Genomic DNA, 20,978 nt, shown 5'->3' on the forward strand with positions numbered 1-20,978 from the left:
GAGCAGAGAAAAGTTATCTGGGTAGAAAGGCAAGATGAGCAATAGTAAGTACACAGTGCTGTATCATATGATGACTGCAATATATTAAGAGGATAAAACCGTTGATGGGAGGAGGAGGGCGGCTTCTTTAATGGTGTAACTCTGTGACCCCGTTCACTGCCCTGAGCTTGACCTTTGTCATAGTGATTGGCCAGTACAAATGGTATATGAAATCTGAGCAGGGGCAGACATGGCATTGGTGCAGTTGCATAGAGGCCTGAGACGTGAAGGGGCCGCCGCCACAGCAGGTGCTATTGTACATAATGAGCTATTGCTCTGCACAGGGGCCCTTAGTCTGTATCCTCTGCTTCAGGAGCGCACATAGAGGTCTATGGATGCCATCTTACTTCTACAGCATTCTTTTCCATGTCTTTGTGTCTCGCAGCTTATCTCTGAGATAGATATATATATATATATAGATTTCATTCCTATGCCTCTGCAGGACGTGCATCATATTCTTCCCCTGACACTAATATAGTTGGCATACAATACAACTCCTCAGAGCACCATCCTCCCTGCACATACTCTCATCCCTAATCACTACTTCACCGCCGCCATATTTGTTACTGGCAGCAGTGCGCTCCCACCACGTGGCACAATGAATGCGATACAACTCTGCGGTGGCGCCAGCTCCATCAGCGCTTTGTCATGGGCCGGCTGCAGCGCGCCACAGGTGATCAGCCCATTTTCAAGATGGCCGCCGATAGAGCGGCCGCTCTGGGTCGTCAGCGGCTCTATGGTCGCAGTAGCTAATAAGGGGCGGGGCTGGGAGTGAGGCTGCGCTCTGCGTGTTGCGCGGCAGTGTCCTAGTCCCCGTGGGTTGCAGCGGAGGCGGATGTGCCTGCTGAGCTCCGACATGGTTGGTAAGGATGGCAGTGCGCTGGTGTACACCGCGGGCCGGGCGGGCGGCGCTCCTCGGTGGTCACCTGGGCGTCCCGCTAGTATTGTGTGTGCGCGGTGAGGTCTCATCTGGTTGTGTCTGTGCTGCGCGGTATTAATGGCCCTGATGGATAGGCCGCACCACGTGGCGACCCATCCGCTATACCGTGAGCTGGCGAGGCCCTCCCCTACCGCAGAGACCTACGACCAGCAGTATAAATGGCCGAGGACAGACCCGGCTGCTGTGCAATCAGCGGCGGCCGCAGAGAGACGCTGCCAAGGCCCGGACCACCTGCGGCCCCACAGCGCTCACATGCCTGGGCGGGAGAATGTGCAGCCGCCAATGCCCTACCCTGGGTAGTGGGCGATGTGCCGCAGCCCCCTATTGTATCCTCTGGCTGTAGGCGATTGTTGGGGTATGGTGTCCGAGTGCTCACGCTGGTATCTTATGACCTGTGCAGGTGACCCTGGTCAGTCTCCATTTGTGGCTGACTAGTCTTCTAGACCTCGTGGCTGGTGATGATGATTCCACGTGCCGTTTACCCATCAGATTATCTGTGGTGACGCATTGTGTAAACTGATGCCAGCAGGTCTGTGTAGGAATAGCTGACCGAACTTTAATTATATAGAATCCCGTATTTAAATATTTAAGCATGGAAATGTGACCCCCCCCCCCCCCTCCCCCCCAGGAGAAAAATAAAATGGGGGGGAGTTGCTTGTGCGGCTCCCAAACCCCTGCCTTCCCTCAGTCTACTTGCTTTCCCGCAGTCTGTTTGCTTGCCTTCAGCTGCATTGATGCCAGAATATACGCATTTGGAGTACAGATGATGGCAGTGAAGGTGTCATCAGCACTTGCCCTCCCCTGAGCGTTGTAGGTATGGGAGCAATCTCCTGCAGCAGCAAAACGCTCAAAAGTAAAAGTAGGACTCGGGTTCTAAACTGTTCTTCCATCGTACAGGAGTATGGTTTGATTTCCTTGCAGCTGAATGAAGGCAGTTAATGAGGGTAGGGCAGGGGTTTGGCGGGCTCGTGCCGGTATGTGCCCAACAGTGTGCGCACGGCCAGCATGGATGTCAAGGTATTCGTCATCCACAGGGATTCACTATAAAGAAACACTTCGCATACTATGTGCTTCTTTGCAGCAGGGCTGTGGAGTCCGTATAAAATGGACCTACTCATAAAATATATAATTGGGTCCAGTAGTACAATGCAGAATGCGCTGTAAACGTTTTCTTGAGAATTTGGTAGTCGTGAAATGTCCTATAAATGTCTGTTCTATTTCTGATCTAAGGATCTGGGCTTTTAGTTGAGATGAATCTGTGCTGCACTTTATGTACATGCTCAGTACTGGCCAGTGCTGTGGAGTCAGAGGTGAGATGAATCTGTGCTGCCCTTTATGTACCTGCTCAGTAGTGACCAGTGCTGTGGGGTCATAGATGAGATGAATCTGTGCTGCACTTTATGCACATGCTCAGTAGTGGCCAGTGCTGTGGAGTCATAGATGAGATGAATCTGTGCTGTACTTTATGCACATGCTCAGTAGTGGCCAGTGCTGTGGAGTCAGAGGTGAGATGAATCTGTGCTGCACTTTATGCACATGCTCAGTAGTGACCAGTGCTGTGGGGTCATAGATGAGATGAATCTGTGCACTTTATGCACATGCTCAGTAGTGGCCAGTGCTGTGGCGTCAGAGGTGAGATGAATCTGTGCTGCACTTTATGCACATGCTCAGTAGTGGCCAGTGCTGTGGGGTCAGGAGTTGGGAAATTGAGGAGTCAGAGGTTTAGCTTACTGACTCCACAGCCCTGCTCTGCAGTGGCCTCATGTATAGGAAAACGCAGTCTATTGTGCTGTCCTATAGATGTAAATGGTATACAGGTGTATGTACCAACCAGAGGCTCAAAGACTCTATTAGCCTTAGCCTGGTGAATGGTCACCTATGGCGATGTTGGTGTATGGCATGAAAAGCTCCCAATATATAGTGTAGGCTAGATGCATAACCTAGTGTGGACCTGGCCTTAGTAAGCTGTTATGACCTGTACATAAACTGCTGTTAATCCTGGCATTGAGCTGCATAGCACCACCCACACCATTGGTTGCTTTCTGTCTGCCAGATTATTGGCTATGCACAGTTTAAACAGTGGTGGGGGGGGATGGGGTAAGACAGAACTCATGATTATCGAGCGCTACTTTGCGGTTGTTGGTGGTCTTCTAATTAAAAAGTGGGTTATCAAAACTACAGCAAGCAGCCCAGTAATCAGGGCTGTGGAGTCGGAGCCCATTTTGGCTTAGTCTGTGTCATGGAAATTGAGGAGTCGGAGGTTTGGCTTGCCAACGTCACAGCCCTGCCAGTAAGTATCTCAGCCCTGGAATGAGGGTCTCTGCCCTTACATTATGCTGCTGTTAGATGAGGTAACAAAAACCTGGTGACAGATTCTCTTTAAGCTGAGCATTCAGAGCAGTTTGTATTGACTTTGTCTGTTGCACAAAAAAAAAACAAATTTTGTGACATACAACTTGCATCAGCTTCTTTGCAATTTTTTTTTCTTAAGTTACAAGTCTTAAAGGGAGCTTCTCACTGGGAACAAACATTACTAATCAGCAGATATGGGGTTGATGATATTAACCTGCCTGGTGCCTGCACAAAGCTGCTGATTGCTGCAGGGAGAAAATTAACTTTATTCCCCTCCAGTAGCATTCAGGTTTCTTCGCTGGTGCTGGTTCTGTCACCGCTTTGAGTATAGAGGGCGATTGTGTAACTGTGCCCCCAGCCCTGACTAGCACTCCTCTGCATTGGGGCTGGCGGTGCAGTTACAGCTGCTGCTCTATACTGAGCGGTGACTGAACCCGGAATGCTGCTGGCGGATAAAGTTCACTTTCTCCCTGCAACGTGCAGGTCCTAGGCAGGTTAAGAGCGCTATTAACTTGCTGATACAACCTGATACCCGCCAGTTGATGATTCTTCAGGTGACCGTTTCCCTTAAAATGTGCCTATATCCATGCTGAGCAGCAATTTTTCTTTTTAACAAATTGACTTAAATATCTAGATAACCCATTTGGAAAATGTAGTAAAATTGACACTCCAGAAATGCTGTTTTGGTCACTGCACCTCCCAATAAATGCAACCCCCCCCCCCATATGGTATTAATAAAATGTATAACTCAGTGTAAAAAAACCTCTCATACAGCTGTATCAACAAAAAAAGCTGGGTCTGAGAAAATGGAAACACAAACCAACGTTACAAAAAAAAAATATGCAGGGTTTTTGAAATTAGGTGAAGTGTGTGTCACAGGCAGCATGAATCAGAGCCTGCCTGTGTGACTGCAGCCAGGTAAGTTTTACTCTATGCAACGTCATACAGAAAACAGTTTGAAAACCCATCTACAATCAACTGGAGTGGGTAAAGTGTGTCCGGAGACTCTAATACTAGTCAGGTCTCTCCTTATAGACCTGTGACAGCTTTCCAAACTAAACATGCTCCAAATGGGCTGCTCAGGTCATCACTTTGAAATGGAAAAAAGTGAGTCTTGACACTGAAGTAGGGATGGTACCTCAAAGATGGACACAAGGCTCTATAGCAGAGGTCTCATACACGCGGGCCGCATGCAGCCCGCGGTGCACCACATGTCTCACTCCCTGAGGCAGGTGAAAGGTGCGCATTCAGGAGCGTGCGATCTGCGATGGCTGTTTTGTGTGCGCACTCTGCACAGGACCTGGGATAAGGTCACAGAAGGGGGAGGAGTCAGGGGGTCACATGATCAGGGGACTCCGTGTATGCAAGACGCTGCTGTCTGTGCTGGTTGTCATGGTGCTGGATGAGGTAAAGTTTCTGTGTGGGGTCAGGAGGGGTTTACAGGGTGGATGTAGCAGAGCTGTGTGTGTGTATGGCGTGGAGCTGTGTGTGTATGAGGTGTATGGAGCCATGTGTGTGCGGAGCTGTGTGTACAGTGTATGGAGCAGAGCCATACCGTGTGTACAGAGCCGCATGTGAACCAGGTGTATGGAGCGGAGCTGTGTGTGTACGAGGTGTATTAAGTTTGAAAGGAATGCGGCCCCCCCAGCTCAAAATTTTTTTTTTATTTTTTTTTTGTGTGGGCCATTTACTCTGCTGAGTTTGAGACCCCTCCTCTACAGTGACCCTGGACAGCAGTGTTTTTTTTATTTATAAATATTGTAACTTTTTTAGATCAATCATTTCTGCTTGAAAATCACAATACTCTCATGTCTTCATTAATCATGTTTGACACTTGAGTCTGCCAGATGATAAATTGGTCATCTTATAGGCCAAGTGGTCAGGTTTTCTCGGATGCTGTGTGTAACTGACACTATTTAATGTAACCATCTCTGGGGACATCTTTGTTCTTACTCATCCACAGACTTCATTTGTAGTCTGGTGATGTGACCCTTAATCAATATGGAGCTTCTCATCCCCCTGTAGTGTCTGCACCTGGACACCATGTCAGGGTCACTTTGTAACCTTAGTCCATTCATCATGGATGACACTCAATGAGAATATACAGGTGCGTGAGACATACACCATCAGATTCCTGCTGTAAGCGGATCATTTGCAGTATGGTTATGGCTATGTTGTGAGTACTGTGTTCTATAGCTGTAACTTGTAATAAGTCAGTCTTTCTTTTCAATATCTTTTGGCAGTGTTGAGAACAGACACTACTCTTACCTGAAGTCGCACACCACAGGTGCCGTCAGTTAAGCAGGAGGCACTGGGCATGGAATAGAGCTGGACTGACAGAGGCTTCAGATAGAACTGATGCGAAGAAGGCTGAAGAATGAACGCTGATTTATCAGTAATGGAGGAACACAGGCCACAAAGGTATTGCTGGACTTGTCTACATGTGCATAGTTTAGGGGGTGAAATCCTGCAGACCCTCCCTTTTTAAAGACATTCTAGACTTTAACACTGACAACCGATATGTGAAGATTAAGAGGTGGTATGCTCCTACTTGTATAAACTTCACTGGTACAGTGATGGATGTAATGTGGCTTTAGTCTACACAATTTTTCATGAAACCATTTGAAGCACACTTCAGTCTTTCATAACCACGTGACAACAAGGATAATGTGACTTTTTTTTTTTCTCGTTTAAGATAACAAATGCATTTTAAAACTCATCTTATTTGAGTTTTTGCGACTATTTTTCCTCCACAGCTCATCTGCTGGTCGTACTAGTCAGTATACACGTGTACTATCTAATGTGTGTACAGCTGATGCCAGTGACTTCTTGAGCTGATGACCTTCATATTCTCCCTTCATCTCACAAACACTGCTGACAGTTTCTTCTAGCCACAAGTCTTCTATACACTGTAGCCCACTGCTGATCTTGCCTCCCCCATTCCCCCCACGTACTCTCAAAAACTCCATAGTATCCCTGTGATGCTGTACATTGTGACAGTAAGCCCTTTTTATACATCCTCCCCTAAAGTAACAGTGAGTGTTTACAGCATTTTTGCTAGTGTAATCGGCTTTTCTGAAAGGATTATTCTAAGCTCCCCACATACAGTGGGTAATTAATGCATTTTATCCCATGGATTTACTTTAAATTGATTTCCTTGAATCAACTTTTTTTTTTCTCCATCCTGTTTGTAGTCTAGTACAGTATATATTAATGAAGATGTGTTTATTTGTTATTTATCTTGTACTTCCTCCTTTTGATGTGCTATAGTCTAGTAAATCTGTATGGTATAAATGTCTTTATAGCTTGACCCATGGCCTATGGCAGAAGCTTGAGTGTAACTAGTGAAGGCGTTACGTGAACAACTTGGGACACGCATCAATCAAGCAATGAGTCAAAGGTACAATTTTATCTAGTTGCTTTGGTTTATAAGGCTAGTGTAATGCAAGAACAGGTCCTCTTAATGATAATATAGTCCAATGACCCAAATTATAAATAAAGGGGTAGGCCAAGTGCCATTATCTAAACTAACTGCCCTTCACACCCCTAGCCCTCCAAGTCATGTCACTGGTCTCTGAACACTGTGTATTCGCAATAGAGCGCACTGTTTGTGTGCAGTGTAGATCGCGCAGGGACTAGCCCAGAGGTCACTGATGTTTTCAGGGTTGAGGCTGCGGAAGTGACCCCTGATGACTTTGATTATTCCAGCATGCATGGGGATTCGTAAAATGAAGAGTCATAAAAAGTGGGGTTGGGGAAGGATAAGGAATTTTTAATTCAAGTATATTAGAAGATGGTTTAGATTATGACACTAAATTGATGGTGCTTTAGGGTGAAAAATTATTTTGGACTTTGGTCCACACCCTTAAACTTTTTTTTTATTGCATGTATTGCTAAAAATAAAATCCTCTCTGCAATTGGGTTTCACTAAAGTTTGCACAGTATGGCATTTACAGGCTGTTTCCTTGCACATTCAATTTTTTTTTATGGATTGTGGTCCTTAATTACCTGATAATTAAGAAAAGACAGCGAATGGAGAATGTTGGTGAACCCATTCTGATGAACAGAGAAACACTCATGTAGAAGCCAGCAATACGGTGCAACGTTGAGGCTGAAGGCAAACTGTGCAAAAAAGAAATGTTTAATGATACTCAATTGTAATACTTTTATTTTTCACTTAAAATTGTCCCTGAGGGTGGACTACTCCCTTTTTAATGAAGACCTGTCAGCAGGATATCAGACCACTAACTAGAAGCATAAGTGTAAAACCCCCTTATAGCATGCTTATATCATTCATATCTTCTTAGTAGATCTTCGTTGGGGCATTTTTGAGAAATCTTGACGTTTTATGCTCAAGTACAATAGGATGGGCACTTTAAATCTTAGTTCTACTGTACTTCGCTGTATAACAAGTCACTCTTCCCTCAATGACTGTTCTCCCCTGCGCAAATTGCATCATTGCAACTAACTAAGGTAATGAGTGCACCTCTGCATTGAGCTGATAACATTGTGGGAACCAGTACATTGATCTCGCTGCTGGTGCTGCCCCTTCTGATAACCTGGGCTATTTCAACACAGAGGAGACTGGTCACTGAGGGAGAGTGATCTATCAATCAACAACAGTCCAGAGCCGAGGTGTGACTTGCCCATCCTGCTGCACAAACTTTAGATCTCTGCTACATGGATAACACTTTTCTTTCTCCAGGGGCAAGACAGTTCCAACATTAAGGGCACTGGCTCTCCAGCACTTGATATTTCACACAGTTCCTGAGGCCAATCAGCACTGGCTTCTCCCCCTCCCTCCTTCAGATGTAATTGACATGTTGTGGAAGTGAATGCAGCAGCTTGCTTCCTGTGGTTTTCTGGCTTGTTATAATTTGGGGAGAGTGAAGTGGCTGCAGTGATCATTTGATATGTCACGCAACACCTGGGGGAGAGCCAGTGTTGACACAGCTGGACCCTGCTGACATTGGAGGAGAGTATAGGTGGTTTTACTTGGGGAAGGGAGGTATGGGGATATGTATCATGGCGATTGAGGAGTCATCAAATTTAGTGGTCAGCCCCTTTTAAAGAATGGATCTCTCAAATGCCCCAACAGAATCCTATCAAAGGTTTAAATTTGATAAGCAGTAAAGGGGCTTTTTAGTTATTCCTTTTTGGTTGGGGGTCAAATATCCTCCAGATCTGGTCCTCTTTTAAATCAGATCTGTATGTGCATATGTCTTATGTGGAGATAACCGTATGAGGTGAAAGTTCTGATTGTCTGAAGATAAGGACTTGATAAATCCCCACCCAAGGGAAGTTATTTCATAACACTTTTATCCCAGAATGCTTTGAAAAGGTTCAAAATGCTTGTGTGCTACATGGAGTTGTGAAAAATTCACATAACACTTAGCATTTTCACACCAGCGTGCAGCAGCTCTGGTAAAATAGATGGAGCTGGGCAGTATGTGGCTGTGCCTGTTCCTCCAATTCTGCAAAAGTGCCCCCCTAAACACCTGGCTGAAGTAGCATTCCTGGCAAGGTGCATACCCCACCATGAAGATGTGCCAAAATCATTAGTTGCCATGCACCACTAGTAAATTCGGCAGATTGTACTCCAGCGAGCCCTTCATTAATACTGTCGTGAACAATGCTATTCTTAATCAGCTCCATAAAATCTAGGGGAGAATACAGTTTGTGAAGTGTTAAGTTACAAACTTCTCAGAAGAATGCAGAGGCCCTGCCCCAATTTGTTCACATGTTCTTGATAGGGCTTACAAAACATTGATCACCTGTGGAAAGGACCAAGGGGAAACTACTGAGCAGTCCTTTATGATTCAAAGTTAAACATAACATGTTTGTACAGTGTTTGTTTTCTGTTCTAATATTTGAATGTCAACATCATGTTCACTCAGTGATGATTTCTCTTTGCCGTTTACCCATCTGATTGGTAAATGCTGAAGCTTCAAATATCTGAGGAGTGAACGCTCACGCTACAAAAATTGCACGTGTTTGGTTCTTTTTGTAGACCTAATGCTTTTTTTTTTTTTTAACTACTTAGGCACTGAATTTGGAGAAAAAACCTGGCAGAAATGAAGACAGATTTGTGCTGAACATTATGTATGCAGAATATACTTTTTGTAAGCTGCAATATTGCTGTTAAAATGGTTTATTAAAACAAATATTACACTGGTCAACACAAAAAAAATTATCAGCAAAGATAATTCAACTCTGGCTAAAATTAAGACCACTGCACAGTTTTACAAAAATCAGCTTCTCTACATGTCTGACAGCCATTCCATTACAGTGTCAGCTGAATTCCAACCAGAGTACACCTCATTCTACTTAATGTTCTTCTGATTAGGTGATCACCTGAACCAAATCTTATTTAATGAAGGAAATTATAAAAAGCCCTGCTGTGGTCATCACAATCCTCTTGCAATAGGACAAGCGGGATGGCAAAACAAGTGCTAGTAATATCCCAAAAATAATAGGAATGAAAAGATAACTTTTAACCATGCCAAAGGAGTTGAAAAGAGAAGTCTTGAGTGAGGAAAAGAAGAGCTCAATTCTGGCTTTACTAGCAGAGGGATACAGTGAGCGTCATGTTGCCTTTCTACTTAAAATTTCTAAGACGGCTGTCCATTACAACAAGGTCAAGCAGGAGACACTGGGGACAACAAAGCCACAGACCGGCAGAGGGCGAAAACGACTCTCAACTGACCGGGATGACCGTCAACTTATTCAAATGTCACTCAGCAACCGCAGGATGACATCAAGTGACCTACAAAAGGAATGGCAAATGGCAGCTGGGGTGAAGTGTACGGCAAGAACAATTCGTCACAGGCTCCTAGAGGCAGGGCTCAAGTCATGTAAAGCTAGAAAAAAGCCAGTTCCACATGATGGTACTTTGCCAGTTCCTGTACCACCATTGTCTGGATTGGATGAAAATGAAGTAGAATATGAAGACTATGGAGTTGAAGCTACTGGCGAAGACATGAAGACCTCAGGTCAAGATGAGTATGTACCTGATAGATCAGCCGAGCAGCCAGAACGCTTTACTCAACATGAATTAAATGATCTCATCAGAGACCTTTCATTGTCAAAAGATAAAGCTGAACTTCTTGCATCTAGATTGAAACAGAATAATCTTCTTCATGATGATGTCAAGCTTATTACCGAAACAGAAGTAACACTTTAACACAATTTTTCACAGTTGATGGACCCATGGTGTACTGTAACAATGTGAATGGTCTTTTTGAAGAACTGAATCAAGAATATTTTGTTGCAGATTGGTGATTGCTTATTGACTCATCCCAGAGAAGTTTGAAAGTAGTGTTGCTTCACAATAGAAATATGAAACCATCAATCCCTATTGTTCACTCATGTAATCTAAAGGAAAGTTATGAAAATCTCCGTTGTTTTGGATGCTATACAATATAAGCATCATTAATGGAATATCTGGAGACTTGAAAGTGATAGGTCTGATAATGGGAATGCAAGGAGGTTTCACAAAAGCTTGTTGCTGCTTGTGTTTATGGGACAGTAGAAATATTGGGACAGAGCAAAATCTATGCTCCTGGTAGAGACAATGTTCAGCATAATCCTTTAGTTGCTCCAACAAAACTTTCTTCCTCCACTACATATAAAGTTGGGATTGACAAAACTTTGTGAAGGCCATGGCAAAGACAAATTCACAAGGGTCTCGGTACATTTCACAGAAATTTTCCAGCATTTCACCAGCAAAACTGAAGTGGGTATTTGTTAGTCCTCAGATCAGAGCGCTTATGAGAGATGTTTGAAGGAACTCTAGGCTATGTGTGCACATTGTGGAAATTTCTGCACGGTTTATGCATCTCTTGGCAGAAAACGTGGTGGAAACTCCACTCGTTTTTTATAAATTTTTGTAGCCTAAATAAAGATATATCCTTAAAAAAAAAAAAAATTGTGATGTAATTTCTCTCACCCATGACAGCACCACAGAGAGGGGATCCGCCCTTCAGGGACAGGAACCTACAGATAAATGGGCGGTACCTCTCCTCCGCTTTCAGTTGGGTCACTGTCGGGGAGACCCACAGTACGGCGTACCTGTGACTTGAAGGAAGAGTCTGGATCCGGGGCCGACCTGTCCGGTATATTGCAGCGGGGAGGCCCCTGTCGCGGCAGGAGTGGTGCCCGAAGCCGCCACATGATGGTGTTAGATCTCAGCGATGCCTATTACGTCCCTTTCCACAAAGACTCCAGGAAATATCTCAGGTTAGCCGTCTCAAAGGGCAAGGTGAAAGAATTTCAGTACAGAGCCCTGCCGTTCGGAATATCGATAGCCCCGCGGGTATTTACCAAAAGAGTAGCAGAAATGATGGCTCATAGGGAACAAGACAGTTATAATCCCGTATCTAGACGATTTCCTAATAGCAGGCAGCTCGGCTCAAAAATGCAGGGAACAGAGGCACAGGGTAATGGACACACTACAAGGCCTAGGCTGGCTTCTAAATCTAAAAAAATCAAGATTGGAGCCCAGCAGGGTACAAGAGTTCTTGGGCCTAACACTGGACTCAAACATTCAGGAGTGTCGCCTCACAGACCACAAGAAGGAGAAAATCGCTCACATTACAGCAAGAGCAATCCAAAATCCCTCTATGACATTAAGGAAAGCTATGTCACTGCTGGGTTCCCTATCGCCTGCCTGCCTGCCAGCAGTTCAATAGGCTCAGTTACACACAAGAGATCTCCAGTGGGATGTATTAGCCAACCAGGCAGCAATAGGGGGACACCTAGAGGGTTGTATTACCCTAAATTCAAGAACTATTCATTACCTAGCTTGGTGGGGAAACCAGGAAAATCTGTCCAAAGGGATCCCCTGGGTAACAAAGATAACACACATAGTGACAACGGATGCCAGTCCCACGGGATGGGGAGCACACATGAACAACAAGGTGACTCGGGACGTGTGGGGAGATCAAGAATTAAAAGCCTCAAATCAAAAAGAGCTTCTAGCAGTAGGCTATGCACTAACACTTCCTACCCCTGCTCCAGAATCACCATGTCCGCATTCTTTTGGACAATCGAGTCACAGTGGCCTATATAAATCACCAGGGGGGGGGAACCAGGTCCCAAGCCCTAATGGACACATCCGCCAGAATCCTCAAACTAGCGGAGGCAAACCTGCTATCTGTCAGCCCTACACATCTGGGGTGCAGAGAATCAAATGGCAGACTTTCTGAGCCGCACCCAATTACGACAAGGAATGGGTTCTAAAGTGGTCCATTTTTCGGCAGATTGTAAAAATGTGGGGGACCCCGGACATAGATCTGTTTGCCGATTTTCAAAAACAAAAAAGTAGAAACCTTCTGCTCCCTAGATCCCAGGGGGAATCCTCTAACTCTGGATGTGTTTATGCTCCCATGGACACAGTCTAACATATGCCTTTCCCCCAATCATGCTCATTCCAGTGGTCCTAAGGAAAGTCTGAGGGCGGGGCAAGAATGATACTGATAGCCCCTTTCTGGCCCAAAAGAACCTGGTTTTCCTGGCTAAGAATGCTCTCAGTAACCGACCCATGGATCCTACCGGATCTCCCGGACCTGCTATCGCAGGGCCCAGTGTTACACCCTCTGAGAGGGCGCTGATGAGGGACGGGATTTTCAGAGAACCTGATAACTACATTACAAAAAAAAGTAGGAAACCGGTAACGAGAGCTTACAGCAGAACATGGAAAAAAATTCCTATCCACTTCTAGGGCAAAGGTTCAGGACAGGGTTAAGATTGATAAGATCCTAGAATTTCTACAAAAGGGCCTAGAACAGGGTCTGGCAGTCAATACATTAAAAGTACAAATAGCGGCGTTAGGCGCCCTCTATAACCATGATGTGGCAGGTGACCCTTGGGTAGCACGGTTTATTAAGGCCGCAACAGATCTAGGCCAATAGCTAGTCAAAGGTTACCGTCATGGGACCTGAATCTTGTACTTTCAACACTGACAGGCCCTCCGTTTGAACCAATTCACTCGGCATCCCTAAAAATCCTGTCACTTAAAATGGTGCTTCTGGTGGCACTAACATCAGCTCGAAGAATGAGCGATATTCAAGCCTTATCAGCAGGGCCACCTTTTACAAAAATTCTAGAGGATAGTCATCCTAAAACCTGACCCAGCCTATCTACCTAAAGTATCATCACATTTCCACAGGTCCCAAGAGGTAGTCCTTCCTTCTGCCCAAATCCAAAAAATAAGGGGGAAGAAAAATTCCACACTTTTTAGATGTTAAAAGGTGCCTAGCACAGTATTTAGAGGCCACCAAAAAATGTAGGATGGAAGGCTCTGTGTATGTTTCCAGGGTCCTCAGAAGGGGCTCAAGGCATCCAAGAGTACCCTGGCAAGGTGGATAAGGGATGCGATTGCCCTGGCGTATTCATCCAGCGTGAATACCATCCCGGAGGGGCTGAGAGCTCATTCCACAAGGGCAATGGCGACCTCATGGGCTGAAAGATCTGAGGTATCAATAGAACAAATCTGTAAGGCGGCCACCTGGTCATCACCTTCGACCTTTTTCAGGCACTATAGATTAGATCTAGCCTCAACGTCTGACCTGACCTTCGGGAGAAAGGTCCTTCAGGCGGTGGTCCCTCCCTAAGCTACCAATCTCTGTAATTCTCTCCGTGGTGCTGTCATGGGTGAGAGAGAATAGCTTAGTTACTCACCGATTACGGTGTTTCTTGGAACCCATGACAGCACCCGCTTAGTCCCCTTCACGAGTGTGGTGAGCACGTTTTACTGTTAGTAGAGTGTTTCCGTTTAGGCACGGTGCTTTTGATAAATAAGCAGTATTATAATATTTATTTCTGTTGTCTAACCTGGAGACCCTCTGATGCTCTGTAACCAACTGAAGGCAGAGGAGAGGTACCGCCCTTTTATCTCTGTTCCTGTCCCTGAAGGGCGGATCCCCTCTCTCCGTGGTGCTGTCATGGGTTCCGAGAAACACCGTTATCGGTAAGTAAGCTATTCCTTGTTCAACCTCTTCAGCCAGATACCCTCATTAATATTAACCCCTTCATGACCCAGCCTATTTTGACCTTAATGACCTGGCCATTTTTTGCAATTCTGACTAGTGTCCCTTTATGAGGTAACTCAGGAACGCATCCTAGCGATTTTGAGACTGTTTTTTCGTGACATTGGGCTTCATGTTAGTAGTAAATTTAGGTCAATAATTTTTACATTTGTGAAAAAATCGGAAATTTGACAAATTTTGAATGTCACCATTTTCAAATTTTGAATTTTTATTCTGTTGAACGAGTTATATGACACAAAATAGTTAGTAAATAACATTTTCCACATGTCTACTTTACATCAGCACAACTTTGGAAACCAAATTTTTTTGTTAGGAAGTTATAAGAGTTAAAAGTTGACCAGCGATTTCTCATTTTTTCAACAATTTACAAAACCATTTTTTTTTTTGAGACCACCTCACATTTGAAGTCAGTTTGAGGGGTATATGTGGCTGAAAATACCCAAAAGTGACACCATTCTAAAAACCACCCCTCAAGCTACTCAAAACCACATTCTCGAATTTAACCGTTCAGGTGTCTCACAGCAGCAGAAGCAACATGGAAGGAAAAAATGAACATTTAACTTTTTAGTCACAAAAATCCTCTTAGCAACAATTTTTTTTATTTTCCCAAGGGTAAAAGGAGAAAGTGGACCCCAAAAGTTGTTGTTCAATTTGTCCCGAGTACGCTGAAACCCCATATATGGGGGGAACCACTGTTTGGGCGCACGGCAGAGCTCGGAAGGGAAGGAGCGCCATTTGACTTTTTGAATGGAAAATTAGCTCCAATCAAACACTGGAGCTCCCTCCAAAAGTGACCTCATTTTGGAAACTAGACCTCCCCCCCCCCCCCCCCCCCCCAAGGACCTTATCTAGATGTGTGGTGAGCACTTTGATCACCCAAGTGCTTCACAGAAGTTTATAACGCAGAACCATGAAAATAAAAAAAAATCATTTTTCACAAGGGTAACAGGAGAAATTTGACCCCAAAAGTTGTCAAGTTCTGAGCACGCTGGTACCCCATGTGGGGGGGGAACCACTGGTTGGGCACATGTCAGGGCTTGGAAGGGAAGTAGTGACATTTTGAAATGCAGACTTTGATTGAATGGTCAGCGGGCGTCATGTTAAGTTTGCAGAACCCCTGATGTGCTTAAACAGTAGAAACCCCCCACAAGTGACCCCATTTTGGAAACTAGACCCCCCTCCCAGGAACTTATCTAGATGTGTGGTGAGCACTTAACCCCCAAGTGCTTCACAGAAGTTTATAACGCAGAGCCATGAAAATAAAGATCATTTTTTTCGCCACAAATTTTTTTAGCCCCCAATTTATTTTCATAAGGGTAACAGGAGAAATTAGACCTCCAAAGTTGTGCAATCTTTTCCTGAGTACGCTGATACCCCATATGTTGGGATAAACCACTGTTTGGGCACACGTCGGGGCTTGGAAGGGAGGGAGCACCGTTTGACTTTTTTAAACACAAAAGTGGCTGGAATCAATGGTGGCATCACGTTGCGTTTGGAGAGCCACTGATGTGCCTAAAACAGTGGAAACCCCCTAATTGTAACTCCAACCCTAGCCCTAATTCCAACATAAAAATAAATCCATTTTGGAAGATGGTGGTGCCCAGGGGGGAAGACAGGGACTCCGAAGGTACCAAGGGGGAGCGGGGGCAACGGAGGACAGGACGGAGGGAAGACTGGCGGAGGAATATTGCTGCAGTCAGTTGGGGGCGGGGGTACAGATCGCGATCTCTAGCCGTGGCCGATGATATTGCAGCATCGGCCATGGCTGGATTGTAATAGTTCACAAAGTTTAATTGGTGAAATATTACAATCGCTCTGATTGGCTGTTTCACTTTCAACAGCCAATCACAGCAATCGTAGCTACGGGGGGGGGGGGAAGGGGCAAAGCCACCCACCCTGGGGTGAAGTACAAGTCCTTCTGTACCTGCGGGTTGGGTGACCTTTCAGTGACCCCGGTCACCCGACCCCAGGAACGCAATCCCACCATGAAGCATACATTGTGTCACAGGTCGGAAAGGGGTTAAATAAAGACTCCAGCCTATGTAGGAGCATTAACAGAATTAACCTACATACGCTGTAACAAAACAGCAACTGTCAGAAATCTGTGAAACACAATATCTGTTGGTTTTTCAAAAAAAATTGTGCGGGCTCCTTCATAATTTTCATAACCAGCAGAGTGAAAGCTGAGGGCTGATAATATTCTGGGAAGGAGCCAATAGCTCTAAAGGTTCCCAGGCTGTTAATATCAGCTCACAGTTGTTTGCTTAGCCTTTACTGGCTAGTTTACAGTGGAACCCCAGAAAAAAAAACTGACATGGGGTCCCCCTATAAAATCGAAACAGCAAAGGCTAATCAGACAGCTGCGGGCTGATATTAATAGCCTGGGAAGGGGCCATGTATATTGGCACCCCCCTCAGGCTAAAAACATCAGCTCTCAGCTGCTCCAGAAAAGGTGCATCTTATAGATGCACCAATTCTAGCACTTGACCTTGCTACTTTCATTTGCCCTGTAGCAGTGGTACGTGGGGTTGATGTCACCTCTTGTATTGTCAGGTGACAGCAAGCCCACAGCTTGGTAATGGAGAGGTGTTTATAAGACACCTATCCATTACTAATCCTATAGTTATATGGTAAATAAACAGCCAGAATAAAGTCCTTTTATTTGAAATAATCTCAGACTGGAGATGTGACTGCTCTACCCGGCCTCTGGTGATACACTGACAGAAGGTAATCTCTCCCACAGTGTATCGCTGTGTGCGAACTTTCTCACGCAGCGGTGCTGTAAGTGAGGGCACTGGAGCTGATTAACTCCGGTGAACCCTCATAGCAGCTCGTGCTACTTTCACATTAGCGTTTTTAGCGCTGGGCTTCGTGCACAATAGAAACGCATGCAAAAAACGTATCATGCGTTTGCGTTTTTTAGGCGCATGCGTTATAACCAATTTCTAACCATGTTGACTCCTAAAACGCTTGCGATTTCAAACGCAGGCGTGCGCATGTCAATGCGCACGCCTGCGTTCCCATATACGGTGTTATTTTGGCACAAACGTGCGCATGCTTTTTTTTTTTTACGTTGTTGGAAGGACCCAAACATTCAACAGGTTGTGTCTGGCGCGCCTAGGTGCACACTACAAAAAAAACCATGCGCCCGCCATGTTAAACATAGGGGCGCATGGATGCGCACTGCGCCAAACAACGCTAATGTGAAACCAGCCTTAATGATGCACTGCGGGAGCGATTACCTCTTGTCAGTGTATTGCCGGGAGAGAGAAACATGGAACATTCCATATTAAATGGACTACAGTGGACAGGGAGTATGTTGGTTTATTTTTAATTGTTTGCAAGAGAGACAGGTGTCGAGCATCAGGTGTTCGGTGAGTAACTGAGTATGTATATTGTATGTAATTGTCAATGTTTGGATTTTTTTTTTTTTTTTTTACAATTGAGCTCAGGTGCCAGATGATGAGACTATTCTCCCATCATCGGCTCATGCTGTCTCTGTTACATGTGACAGCAGACATACCCGGATGGGAGTAGTAGTACCATCAGACGATGCGCAAGTACAATCACTGTGGGCTGTTCGTCGCATGGGTACACACCTGCAGATATTCTCTGCTCACACGCTCTTCCTCCTTCTGACACTTCCTTTTTGACAATTCTGTAGTGTTTTTTTTTTTTTGTTTGTTTTTTTTATACACGAAATCTGCAGCTAATCCGCAAACCTTTTTACACATGCAGATTTGACTGGCTCAATGGAAGTCAATGGGTGCAGAAACGCAGCAGATCCGCAAAAAGTGACATGCTGCGAATAAGGACGGAAATTTCCACAGCATGTGCACAGCAATTCAGGAATGCTATTGATTAACATTGTTTCAGTAAGTTTGCGGATTTGGCGCATTTCTGCGTGGAAAAAATTCTGTGGAAATGCAACAGTCTGCAGCGTGTGCATATAGCCTAAATGATAAGGAATTGAGATCTTGGAAGAGCTTCAAGCAGATATGTGAAAACTTCTTGGGAAAAAAAAAATGTACAGAACATGTTGAGGAACTGCTAAATGCATACCAGTGTCTTGGATGTCGCATGTCTCTGAAAATGCACTTTTTGCATTCACATTTAGATTTCTTGCCTCAAAATCTTGGAGATGTAAGCGATGAACAAGGCGAGCGGTTTCACCAGGACATTAACGGGAACCTGTCACCTCTTTTGGCTGCTATAAGATGTGGCCACCGCCTTTCAGGGCTTATCTACAGCATTCTATAATGCTGTAGATAAGCCCCCGATCCGACCTGCAATATGAGGAAAATAAGTTTATTTATATTCATGTGGGGGTACGGTCCAGTCCGATGGGTGTCGTGGGCTGGTGCCTCCCATCTTCTTGCGACACTGTCCTGCTTAGATCGTCACTCCCTGCCATTACGCTCCTATGCAGGTGCACTTATCTGCAGAGCAAAGTACTGTAGTGCGCAGGCGCCGGGAAAGGTCAGAGGCCTAGCGCCTGCGCACTGCAGTACTTTACCCTCAACAGGGCAGAGAAGTACGACTGCGCAGAAGCGTGATGCCGGAGAACGATGAAGCAAGCAGGGGGGAAGGCGTCGCAAGAAGATGGGAGGTGCCGGACCTGCGTCTCCATCGGACCGGACCGATCCCTAGCTGCTCAAACCCCCCCCTCCTTCCTTGTGAGTATAATAAAACTTATTTTTCTTCTCTTGCAGGTTGGACCGGGGAGTTATGTACAGCATTATAGAATGCTGTAGATACGGCCACTGCCTTTCAGGGCTTATCTTATAGCAGCCAAAAGAGGTGACAGATTCCCTTTAAAGTAATGGAACATCGCTACCAGGGTTTTTGGAATGACTCAATGATGGCAGATTACTTTTGGATGTTATATAGGGACAACCCTGAAAAATCGTATCAACAAAATTTCTGTCAAAGCACTTTTAATTTCTGCTCATATTTTGGTTTCTATTTTGTATGTGAAATTATTTTGGTTCAATAAAAACTTTTGTAAGGTGAAGCCCTTTTTTTTTCCTGATATATAGATTACGGTTTTCGTATACCTTATGATGCTTCTCCATGGAAACTATACATGCTACAGAAAAACTATATACATTTTTAACCCCTTCACTACCAAGGGTGGTTTGCACGTTAACTCCCGGGCCAATTTTTACAATTCTGACCACTGTACCTTTATGAGGTCATAACTCTGGAACGCTTCCATGGATCCCGGTGATTGACATTGTTTTCCCGTGACATATTGTACTTCATGTTAGTGGTAAAATTGCATTCAAATAACTTGCGTTTATTTGTGGAAAAAACGGAAATTTGGCGAAAATTTTGAAAATTTCGCAATTTTCCAACTTTGAATTTTTATGCCCTTAAATCACAGCGATACGGCACACAAAAAACTTAATAGATAACATTTCCCACATGTTTACTTTACATCAGCACAATTTTGGAACCAAAATTTTTTTTTGTTAGGAAGTTATAAGGGTTAAAAATTGACCAGCGATTTCTCATTTTTGCAACACCATTTTATTTTTAGGGACCACTTCACATTTGAAGCCACTTTGAGGGGTCTATATGATAGAAAATACCCAAAAGTGACACCATTCTAAAAAATGCACCCCTTAAGGTGCTTAAAACCACATTCAAGAAGTTTATTAACCCTTTAGGTGCGTCACAGGAATTTTTTGAATATTAAAAAAAATGAACATTTAACTTTTTTTCACAAAAAAAATACTTCAGGTTCAATTTTCTTTATTTTACCAAGGGTAACAGGAGAAATTGGACTACAAAAGTTATTGTGCAATTTGTCCTGAGTACGCTGATACCTGATATGTGGGGGGGAACCACTGTTTCCGCGCATGGCAGACCTCAGTAGGGAAGGAGCGCCGTTTGACTTTTTCAATGCAAAATTGGCTAGAATTCAGATCGGACGCCATGTCGCGTTTGGAGAGCCCCTGATGTACCTAAACAGTGGAAACCCCCCAAGTGACCCCATTTTGGAAACTAGACCCCCCAAGGAACTTATCTAGATATGTGGTGAGAACTTTGAACCCACAAGGGCTTCACAGAAGTTTATAACGTACAGCGGTACAATTAAAAAATCATATTTTTTCCACAAAAATGATCTTTGCACCCCCAGTTTTTATTTTTCCAAGGGTAACAGGACCCTAAAAGTTATTGTGCAATTTGTCCTGAGTACGCTGATACCCCATATGTGGGTGTAAATTACTATTTGGGCGCATAGCAGAGCTCAGAAGGGAAGCAGCGCCATTTGACGTTTTTGGCTAGAATTGAGATCGGACACCATGTCGCGATTGGAAAACCCCTGATGTACCAAAACAGTGGAAACCCCCCACAAATGACACCATTTTGGAAACTAGACCCCCCAAGGAACTTATCTAGATGTGTGGTGAGCACTTTGAACCCCCCAGTGCTTCACTGAAGTTTATAACGTCCGGGCGTGAAAATAAAAAAATCGTATTTTTTCCACAAACATGATCAATTAGTCCCCAATTTTTTTATTTTCCCAAGGGTAACAGGAGAAATTGGACCCCAAAAGTTGTTGTCCAATTTGTCCTGAGTACGCCGATACC

The 20,978-nt window shown here is 44.5% G+C and overlaps 1 protein-coding gene across 1 annotated transcript; it reads left to right on the forward strand.

Moving 5' to 3' along the window:
- The first annotated feature begins 769 nt into the window (after positions 1-769).
- On the forward strand, positions 770-19,393 carry LOC141096956 (uncharacterized). The gene is made up of 4 exons (XM_073583891.1): positions 770-902; positions 5,575-5,752; positions 6,637-6,731; positions 9,375-19,393. Exon 4 carries the CDS (start codon positions 9,831-9,833, stop codon positions 10,512-10,514), a length of 684 nt encoding a protein of 227 aa, XP_073439992.1. The 5' UTR covers positions 770-902; positions 5,575-5,752; positions 6,637-6,731; positions 9,375-9,830; the 3' UTR covers positions 10,515-19,393.
- Positions 19,394-20,978: the final 1,585 nt, after the last annotated feature.

The sequence above is a fragment of the Dendrobates tinctorius genome, unplaced genomic scaffold (assembly GCF_039654945.1).
Source record: "Dendrobates tinctorius isolate UK_male_01 unplaced genomic scaffold, ASM3965494v1 ptg000082l, whole genome shotgun sequence".
Classification (NCBI taxonomy): Eukaryota; Metazoa; Chordata; class Amphibia; order Anura; family Dendrobatidae; genus Dendrobates; species Dendrobates tinctorius.

What these genes read in the sequence shown, in the direction of transcription:
- LOC141096956 (XM_073583891.1), top strand. Translation starts at nt 9,831, where the DNA reads ATGCCAAAGGAGTTGAAAAGAGAAGTCTTGAGTGAGGAAAAGAAGAGC.